The following is a 10,531-nucleotide window of genomic DNA, read 5'->3' as shown; positions in this document are numbered from 1 at the left end:
TGTGGTCCCAGCTATTCAGGAGGCTGACGTAGGAGAATCGCTTGAACCTAGGATGTGTGGCTGCAGTGAGCCATGTTCTCACCACTGCACTCCAGCCTGGGTGACAGAATGTCACCTGTCTTAAAAGAAAACAATAGACTAGAAAAAAAAAAAAAAGAAAAGAAAGCAGTAAGTGACATAAGACCAAGAGGAAGAAAGCAAACTTGAGCATCATCTGTCCTCGCAGTGGCCTACTGAGGGAAAAGGGTGGACACTGAGCTTCACAGCCCACAACAAATCAGGCAGGGTCACTTCTGCAAACACTGATAACCTACTAAAACCCAAGCACAGAATAAGACAGACACTGAGATTCAGAGATAAAGTCAAGATGGCTCCTACTGCTGCAGGGAAACTAGAATGACTCAGAATCCCAGACAGGTCATGTTTGAAGAGGCCACTGATACACTACCAGTGAGGTGAAAGTTGCATTCCTTTCTCCTCTCTCTCCTTCTCTTATCCTGGAGCGCAAACATTGTGTGGAGCGCAAACATTGTGTGGAGCACAAACATTGTGTGAAGCCCCTACATAGGCCTTTGGAGTTGAACTACTATGAAGGCACGTGAGATCTGGTGATTCCCTTGGACAAATTTCCTACAAGGAATCATTTCACAAAGCTTTATGGGCAGCAAATGCCCATAATTTGGATGGTGGCTTTTGGAGCCATGACACGATCTCACCTATATGAATAGAATTCTGAGGACAAGAAGCTGAGAGATTTACTCAAGAGCTCTGACTAGCTGACAGTAGAATTTTGGCAGATCTTCCAACACACACATCTAGTATGGCCCAATCTTCAGAATTATCTTTGCATTTGGGCAAGATTAGCACAAAAAATGAGGGATGACTTCAGGAGTAAGAACCTTTGAGACTGCCTGGGTTGTGGACTTGTTAATAATCTGGAGAGATATCATCAACAGGTATCAATTTAATGTTCCACTCCTCAGATATCTCTAGGGCAGAATCCTCAGCCCAGAGCACACACAGGATCACTAATATGAATGTGAGCATTCTCACTGCAGGGGTAGAGGTCACTGTGGTGACCCTTTTGAGCACCCAGGAAAGATTCCTAGGTAAAAGGAGGACTGAGGAAAAGCTAGAAAAGAGGCAAGTGTCAGCCTAGGACGTGTCAGTGGGCCCTGCATTCATCTATAGGAAAGGCGGTTCCGCATGGAAGAGGCAGAGCAGCCCTTCTCCCCTTGTCCACCCATGTCTTCTCACCCCGCCTCAACCCGAGATGAGGAGCCCTGAGAGGGCCGGCAGGCTGCGGTGGGTGAGGGCTGCAGATTTGAGGAAGAAGTCGAATAAGGGAGAGGACCACAGAAGGGCAGTCCAATTAGGGTGCTGGGGCCTGAGATCCCTGGACCACCTGTGGTAGGGCCTGATGACCCAGGAGTCTAGCCCTCCAGATGAACTGGCTGGTTCCACACACAAGTCAAGTGAATATGCTGGGAGAACATCCTAAACCTGTAACAGAAATTAGGGGGGCAGGAACCCACAGAAATCACACACTGGGTGAGCTCAAGTGTTTGGAGACTGAGGTAGTAGTTGTGCACTGTCCGATTCCGAAAGTAGATATGGCCTTGCATATGCCATTTATCCTTCTGATGCTCTGGTGAATGAAGGAGTTGATGGCCTGCAGACTCTGGAGACATTACCCTGTGCTACATTATCACGTCACAAGAGTGGCTGAACCCACCGAGATTCTGCACCTCAGGTAGTCACGACAGCATCTGTAGAAGTCCTGGGCCTGGGGGAAACAGTGTGATCTAGCAGCAGACTCAGGAGGGTCCCCGTCAGAACCAAGTTTTCTGTGAAGTGAGTTTCAGTCCTTTTCCCTGAAGTACCTAGCACGTAGGTGTTCTCAGTAAGTGTTATGTTAGCTTACTAAGAAGACTTGTCTCATTTGAAGAGAAATTAACAAATGCAAAAAAATAAAATAAACCTATTAACTAGGTTTTTTAATCAAACTATTAACTATTCAATAATTATTTAACTATTAATTTCTGTTGTCTTCAGTCTCTTAAACATGATTTTTCTCTTCTCTTCTTTCCGTTACTGCAGTCTCCCTTTTTCACACAGGGAAACAACCCAAGACTCAGAGTTCTCCGCGGAGGAATGCAAAGAACACAGGAAGTCAGTACTCCCAAAAACAGTCTCTGCCGGTCAATGGCACGCTCACACCCAACTCCATCCCGCCCCCGTCCCGCCCCACCCTCTTGATTTCTGGCGCCGGTGACCAGGCCCGACGCAGCCTCCAGCCCAAACACGGTTTCCGCCTCAAGGATATTTATATAACCATTGCTTATTGGCTGCTGGCAAACACTCGCTCTTCTGGTTGGCTGAAACTGTCGGGGGACGTTCTGCGAAGGCGGCTCCTTGCGGCGTTGTGACTGAGGGTCACAGGAACCTACATTTCCGTTTCCGGTTCGCCTCCGGAGCCATGGCTGGGGCACTGAAGTCTCAACTGATACTAGGAAGATGGTGCCCCGGCCTTGGAGTAGCTCCCCACGCCCGGGTGAGTGCCTACATTGCCGGCTCACGGAGAGACTCTGGATCTGCAGAGACATCTCCGCGCGGAGGTGGAGCGCTTCTGGCAGCCCCCGCCCTACCGAGCGCCAGCAACTTTCCTTTCTGCCAGAAAATCAACCTTTCTTTCTCTGCCTGCAGGCGCTCGCCGCACTAGTACCTGGAGTGACACAGATAGATAACAAGTCCGATTTCCTGCAGAAGAGGCCTCATCGCCAGCACCCTGGCATCCTAAACCTACCGCACGTGCGGCTGCCACAGGCACTGGCTAAGGGTGCCCAGTTACTGCTACTTGGTGAGTAACGGCTGGAAAGGGAGAAGAAACGGGACTGGACCTGCATGCAAGTGATTCCGCTTTTCATCTTTGGCCCATAGAGAATGTTGGGCCCACTATGGAGAATCAGGTGCAAACACTGACCAGTTATCTCTGGAGCAGACATTTGCCTGTGGAGCCAGAGGAGTTGCAAAGACGGGCTAGGCATTTTGAGAAGAAATTCCTGGAAAACCCAGGTAGGACTTAAGAATAATTAAAAAGTAGGCCAGATTGAAATATCGGTTAGAAATGAAGAGTAAGAAATAATTTTATAGTCTCTCGAACAGGTACTGAAGTCTTTTATTTGACTTTCTAACCAGAGCAGCAGTTGTCACAATGATGCCTTACTAAAAGGTAGATTATTCTAGAGATTGCTTAGGTAAAGGTTAGAATGTCCCAGTATACTGTTTTTTGTTTTGTTTTTTGTTTTTGCTTTGAGACAGAGTCTTGCTCTGTCGCCCAGGCTGAAGTGCAATGGCTCGATCTCAGCTCACTGCAACCTCCATCTCCGGGGTTTAAGTGATTCTCCTGCCTCAGCCTCTCCACTAGCTGGGATTACAGGCGTGCACCACCACACCCGGCTAACTTTTGTATTTTTAGTAGAGACAGGGTATCGTCATGGTGGCCAGGCTAGTCTTGAACTCCTGACCTCAGGTGATCCACCCGCCTCAGCCTCCCAAAGTGCTAGGATTACAGGCGTGAACCAACGTACCTGGCCACCAATATACTGTTAAAATCTAGATACTTGTTTTTTTCCTGCAAGTCCAATGGATTAGGACCTTCTAAGTTTTTATTCAGGTAAAATAAAGTCCCTGGATGACCTCTACCGAGTACTGAAACCCTCTTCTGGGATAAGAGGATAAATATAATTCATCAAGTTAGTTTCATGATTGTGAGCTCCTTAACATTACCATTTATTCATCTTGCATTTGCTGCACACCTCACAGAATGTGGCTTATAGTAGGTGATCAGTAGATACTTGCTCAGTAGTACTGAACTGAACAGTCATGAGACCTAGATTTTCAAATTTCTTTCCTCTCCATAGGAAAAGTGGAGATCATCAAAACCTTAAATTTTGGAGAAGTGAAGAAATCCAAAAAATAGTGCCCTTTAATTTTTTTTTTTTTTTTTTGAGACAGAGTCTTGCTCTGTTGCCCAGGCTATATAGTGCAGTGGCACGATCTCAGCTCACCACAACCTCTGCCTCCTGGTTTCAAGTGATTCTCCTGCTTCAGCTTCCTAAATAGCTGGGACTACAGGTGCCCGCCACCACCGCCTGGCTAATTTTTGTATTTTTAGTAGAGAGAGGGTTTCACCATGTTGGTCAGGCTGTTCTGTTCCTGAACTCCTGACCTTGTGATCCACCTGCCTCAGCCTCCCAAAGTGCTGGGCTTACAGGTGTGAGCCACCACGCCCAGCTTACCCTTTAAATTTTTATCACACTTTCCTTTAATGCAAATCAAACCTGTGGAACAGGATTGATTAAGCTGAATAAATCATTCTTAGAAGCAAAATGCTATTTGAAACAATCTGTTAGTGGTAGTAGTTACTGTTAATTCTTGCCTGAAACTTTTCTTTAGGTTTGTTGTCTCTCTTGAGCTTTAGGACTTTCTTAGGTGGAGTCAGGGAGGACTGGGTGGGCGGTATATTCAGATATTGGATCTGAGCCCTGTTCTCCCTAGGTCCTGACTTCCAGTCCTTGTTCTCACCACAGACTTATGTCAGACAGAGGAGAAACTTCGTGGAGCGGTGCTACATGCACTACGTAAAACTACCTACCATTGGCAAGAGCTGAGGTAAGGGGGCCTAGAAGAGGTGCACAAGAAAGAAAAGGCAGACAGAGTTGGGGGAGTACAATTACACAATCAATTTAGTATTTTTTTTTTACATCACCTGACCTTAAAAGGATCAATTTAGTATTTGAAAAAGTTAAAGTCCAAAGTTTCGAACACTGAAGTTTGAAAATTTAGTGTTTGTAAGGTTCCCCAGGACCCTTTTGTATTGGGGAGTGAAAGGCCTGAGCTGGAAGAGCCCTTTCCAAGATGTCATTTTCTAAATCTAGAAGATAACTATGGGATTAAGGTTATTTACTAATATGTACGACTCTCTGATTTTAATGGCAGCTACACTGAGGGACTGAGCCTGGTGTATATGGCAGCAAGACTGGATGGTGGCTTTGCAGCAGTCTCCAGAGCATTCCATGAGGTGAAAGTCCCTTAACTTCCAACCTGAACTTTTTGACCATCAGTTCCCTATTCATAAAGTAGTTTTCTAGGATGGGGATTCTTGGGCCATTGCATATGCATTTTTTTTTAAAGAGGATCTCCGCTGGGCATGGTGGGCTCCTGCCTGCAGTCACAGCTGTTTGGGAGGCTGAGGCAGGAGGATTGTTTGAGCCAGTTTGAGGCTGCAGTGAGCTGTGATCTCCACTGTACTCCAGCCTGGTGACAGAGTGAGACCTCATCTCTTAAAAAAATGCAAAATAAAGACGTTCTCTTTATCCTGTGAAAGTTTTCTGTGACCCAAGAAAGGTTTAGAATCACTGTTTTAAGAGATTCTTATCCCATAAGGTATTTATATTGAATCTCAAAAGGCATTCACATCTCACGTCCTCTGTGATAGGCTCCTAATTCATATTTATCAAGGTCCTAAATAAGTATCTAATTACTCTGCTGTGGGATGTTGTATATTTCTTCAGATCCGGGCTCGAAATCCAGCATTTCAGCCACAAACTTTGATGGACTTTGGCTCGGGTACTGGTTCTGTCACCTGGTGAGTAACTTTTTTCAGCCCTGTCTTGGTCAATTTTAGCTCTAGAAAGCCATACTTACACCACTCAAAAATTGAGAGACTGGAAAACCAGAGGGAGAATAGGCAAGTTGGGAATCTATGTTTCTTCCCCCAGATTAGGCAAGGCAGAAGAAGGTATATGGATTGGGGCCAGAACTTAAAGAAATGTCAAGTGAAAAAAAGGCGCATGTTTAGAAAAATTAAAAAGAAAAGGAATTATCAATCAAAGTTTTTTTTGCCTACAAATAGTATTTTGAGTCTACCTTTATTTTTCTCTTTTTGGAGATGGTGTCTCGCTCTGTCGCCCAGGCTGGAGTGCAGTGACACGATCTCGGCTCACTGCAGCCTCCACTCCCGGGTTCAAGTGATTCTCCTGCCTCCGCCTCCCAAAGTGCTGGGATTACAAGCATGAGCCACTGCGCCCAACTGAGTCTACCTTTTTTTTAAAAGAATTGTAAATAAAACAAGAAAATAGCACTATTAGTTATTTTATTACTAACTATACAACTATTTTAACATAACACTCTCTTTTCCCAGGGGTGGGGTTGGGTGTAAATGGATCTCTTGTAGAGATGACTCTTGGTCATGGGAATTGATGATTTATAATAATTTTGCCATCTTAGGGCTGCTAACAGTATTTGGGGCCAGAGCCTACGTGAATATATGTGTGTGGACAAATCAACTGCCATGTTGGCTTTGGCAGAGAAACTACTGAAAGGTGAGTACAAGAGCACTTCCAAAGTTGAGGGAGTTAAGAAAGCAAAGGGGTACTAGTAAAAGTGTTTTACTGGGAAGTAGAGAAGAGGGTAAAAATTAAGATGAATCTGGTTTACTTTTAAAGTTATGGTCAAGCAAAGGGTGGTATTAGAGGTTTCTGCTGGACTGAGGATGGGTTGGGTAAGATTCAAAGGACAAGAGGCCTAATATTCTCCCTGCCGTTTTTTTTTTTGTTTTTTTTTTTTAATTAGAACTTGTTACCCAGGCTGGTCTCAAACTCCTGGCTTCAAGCCATCCTCCCACTTCATCCTCTGGGGTAGCTGGAATTACAGGCATGCACCACCGTATCTGGCTCATCCCTGCCCTTTTTGATAGACACTTTCCCTATTCTTGGGGCCATGTTTCTTATCTGGATATCTCTTCAGTTTATACCTAACTTCCTACACACTCAAAGTTGCCTCTTCTTTTCTCCACAGGTGGTTCAGAATCTGGGGAGCCTTATATTCCAGGTGTCTTTTTCAGACAGTTTCTACCTGTATCACCCAAGGCAAGTGGCAGTGTTTAGAATATTCTAAATGTGGAATGTGGCAGATGGAAAACTATGGCTTGAGCTTTGCAGCCCAGCACTGAGTGTCAGAAGATAAAAGAAATTTATCGGCTAGAACTTTATTATATTCTTGGGATGCAGAGATGTTGAGTGTGTCATGTTCTTTGTCTTGGTCCTCAGGTGCAGTTTGATGTAGTAGTATCAGCCTTTTCCTTAAGTGAACTGCCCAGCAGGGCTGACCGCACTGAGGTAGTTCAAACCTTATGGCGTAAGACAGGTCATTTCCTGGTGAGTTAAAATTCCTTGTTCTCCTTAAGTCTTAAAGCAGCTTCATGGATTTCATGCCTTTGCTTCTCTCGTTGTCTTCATTCTTCACCATTTTTCTCCTTTATGGGTTTCTTTATCCCTCTTTGAGGGTCTCCATCCTGATATATAATGCGTATTTCTTTTTAGGACCCCTTTTCCATCTATGATGCTTTTACAGAGCTACTGACATTTACACTTTCATGTAATTTAAGTCTTCTTCATATTTTTCCCTTTTGTGAATAGGTACTGGTGGAGAATGGAACAAAAGCTGGGCACAGACTTCTCATGGAAGCCAGGGATCTGGTCCTTAAGGTAAGGCTTCTTCTTCCCTCACTCCCCCATGCATATGTCACTAATTACTGTTATTCTCTTGAAAACTAAAGAGACTGTCATATATTGACAAGGGTGACTCTCAGGAAACTGGGCATATAAAGTCATTATGATACAGAGCAGTGGTTGGCAAATGAGAGCCTGTGGATCAAATCCGACCTGCCACCTGTTTTTATATAAGCCATGCTTATTTGTGCCTCTGTTGTCTGTGACTGCTTTCACACTACAAACAGCAGAGTTGAGTAGTTGGGACAGAGATAGATTTTGCCTACTCTCTGGCCCTTTAAAAGAAAGTTTGCAGACTCCTAATCTAGGGCATTGCTGAGCCGAGAACCTTGTCACTGGGGGAGAGTATGAGCCAGTGTATAATCATAAATTTCATTGTCCTGGAGTGGGATTTTTTTGAGAGTGGAGGTTGCTGACAAGGGAGAGCACCGTACTATGTGCCAAGTTCTTGCCTTTCTCCTGCAGCAAAGAGAAAGTTCTTTGTTTGGAGTATTAAAGATGCAGCCAGCTTAACTCAAAGGACGTAGTTAATCGTTATTAGAATTGAATGTTAAAGGAGTCCTCAGTTTACTGACTGCAGAGATTGAGTTATGAAAATAGACACCTGGCCCAGCTTTCTTTCTTTTATTTCCTTTGATTTCAGGGAACAGAGAAGTCACCTTTGGACCCTCGACCTAGTTTTGTCTTTGCCCCGGTAAGTATTACTTCTACCTGTCCCACCACACAGACCTGAACTCAGGTGTGGCCAGGAAAAGTAAGATGGTAAAGCTAAGCCACTCTCCACTACTTTGTGTTCCTATCCAGTTCCTACCTAATGATTCTCCTGGCTCTTCCTACCCACTGTTCCTGTCCTCCATTCTCCCTGGCCCCTTTTGACTCTATTATTCTTAGTTTTTAAGTTTTGTGATTGATGGCTCTTTTGTCTTACCTCACTTTTTTATGTGTTCACAGTGTCCCCATGAACTCGCTTGTCCCCAGTTGACAACCTCTAGGCCACTGGCCTGTAGCTTCTCACAGGCGTACCATCCCATCCCCTTCCGCTGGGTAGGTACCTGGGGATATTGCAGCAGGAAGCAAACATCGTGGAAAAAACAGGAAGAAAAAGAGTCAGAGTTAGGAGGCGTTGGATAATTCACAGAATAGCCTGGAGACTTTAGGGCCTACATGTATATGATTTATACATTGTAAAAAAGGACTGCAGGAATGGGGAAGAAGGGGCTTGACAAACTTTTTTCCCATATCTTTTTCTTCTAAACAGTCTCTATGTTCCTTATCTTAGAACAAGAAACCAAAGGAAGAAAAGTTCTCTATGGTGATCCTTGCTCGGGGGTCTCCAGAGGAGGCTAATCGCTGGCCCCGTATCACTCAGCCTGTCCTTAGACGACCTCGCCATGTGCATTGTCACTTGTGCTGTCCAGATGGGCATATGCAGCATGCTGTGATCACAGCCCGCCGGCATGGCAGGTATAGGGGGTGTGACCAAAATTAGTGGGACGTGGCAAGAACCTGCAGCCCACATTAACGTCTCATTTCCATAGGGATTTGTATCGTTGTGCCCGTGTCAGCTCCTGGGGAGATCTTTTACCTGTGCTTACTCCATCTGCGTTTCCTCCATCCACTGCTCAAGATCCCTCTGAGAGTTGACAAGGATGTCTAACAAGTATTTTCTTCTATCATGCCTGCCAGGGCTGACACTACCTGGTATCCAGGAGGGGACTGCTGGTATCCCCATATGTCTGTGTTTGTTTGAGATTTTTAATAATAAATAATAAATTTTTAAAGAATGGAAGTGGATTTTGTGATTCTTAAAAAGTGTAGAAGCTGGGCACAGTGGCACGTGCCTGCATTTCCAGTCACTCAGGAAGCTGAGGCAAGAGGATCATTTGAGCCCAGGTGTTAAGGCTGCAGGGAGCTGTGATTGTACCACTGCACTTCAGCCTAGGTGACAGAGCAAGACCTCCTCTTTAAAAAAAAAAAAAAAGTAAAAGGTATAGTTAATTATCCTGGTCTATCCTGTAATGAAGAGCTCCGATTTTTGGTGCCAAGCTTCCCACACAAATCTCAAGCTCGCCTTCTCCTATTGTGGCAGTTCAGATCTCCATAAGCTCTTCGCTGTAATGATGAATGTGTAAGCTCATCCTTAAAGCAGAAGTCGAAAAACCAGATTTCTATAAGCCCTTTGCTATAATGATGAATGTACAAGTTAAACATAAAAGCAGAAGCAAGAAAAATGTATAATGAATTGGGGGAACCTGGTGCCTGAGTATGAAGGCTGGAATACAAAAAAAAAGCAAGCCCCTTAAAGCCCCACCTGTACTTTCTCTACCTCAGATCTAGTTGAGTGATAAAGCATTCCTGCACATACAACCCATACCAGGACCAACTTAAGATTAAGAAATATCTCGGTGAAACCCCGTCTCTACTGAAAAATACAAAAAACTAGCCTGGCGAGGTGGCGGCGCCTATAGTCTCAGCTACTCGGGAGGCTGAGGCAGGAGAATGGCAGGAACCCGGGAGGCGGAGCTTGCAGTGAGCCGAGATCCGGCCACTGCACTCCAGCCTGGGCGACAGAGCGAGACTCCATCTCAAAAAAAAAAAAAAAAAAAAAAAAGATTAAGAAATATCTGCAAGTACTCACTATGGTGGGATCAGCTGCAAAGCGAAATGAACTGCCCCATGTTCATGTTGATGGTTTTCTAGATACTGCCAACATGTTTGCTCTTTCTGATGCTGATGAATTTCAAACGCGAACAGACACCCTTGATGTGGGTTTGCTAAGAACATAGAAGAATAGGAAGAAAAGTTGCCAGGTTCAGACATCCCAGGGAAAAAGAAGCATAAACAGCTTTAGCATTCAATGACTGATGATAATGCTGCAATAATGGGAATGGTTTTATTTCTAAATCAAATCATGTATTGCTTTGTTTCTAAAACAAAAACAAAAACAAAAACTTTTA

The 10,531-nt window shown here is 44.5% G+C and overlaps 2 protein-coding genes across 2 annotated transcripts in view; one reads left to right on the top strand and one right to left on the bottom strand.

Annotated features, from left to right (window-relative positions):
• LOC103231361 (ribonuclease pancreatic) overlaps positions 1–10,531 on the bottom strand; it is a 183,302-nt gene that overhangs the window by 145,298 nt on the left and 27,473 nt on the right. The gene's annotated exons all lie outside the window — the stretch shown is intronic.
• On the top strand, positions 2,457–9,358 carry METTL17 (methyltransferase like 17). Its single transcript, XM_007990694.3, has 14 exons — positions 2,457–2,554; positions 2,707–2,860; positions 2,941–3,075; positions 4,593–4,674; positions 5,002–5,083; positions 5,577–5,650; positions 6,292–6,386; positions 6,862–6,932; positions 7,113–7,220; positions 7,482–7,550; positions 8,218–8,268; positions 8,526–8,618; positions 8,854–9,038; positions 9,113–9,358. The coding sequence occupies exons 1-14, from the start codon at positions 2,480–2,482 to the stop codon at positions 9,216–9,218; spliced, it is 1,380 nt and encodes a 459-aa protein (XP_007988885.2). The 5' UTR covers positions 2,457–2,479; the 3' UTR covers positions 9,219–9,358.

The sequence above is a fragment of the Chlorocebus sabaeus genome, chromosome 29 (genome assembly GCF_047675955.1).
Source record: "Chlorocebus sabaeus isolate Y175 chromosome 29, mChlSab1.0.hap1, whole genome shotgun sequence".
Taxonomy (NCBI): domain Eukaryota; kingdom Metazoa; phylum Chordata; class Mammalia; order Primates; family Cercopithecidae; genus Chlorocebus; species Chlorocebus sabaeus.
This window is presented reverse-complemented; position numbering and strand designations above follow the sequence as displayed.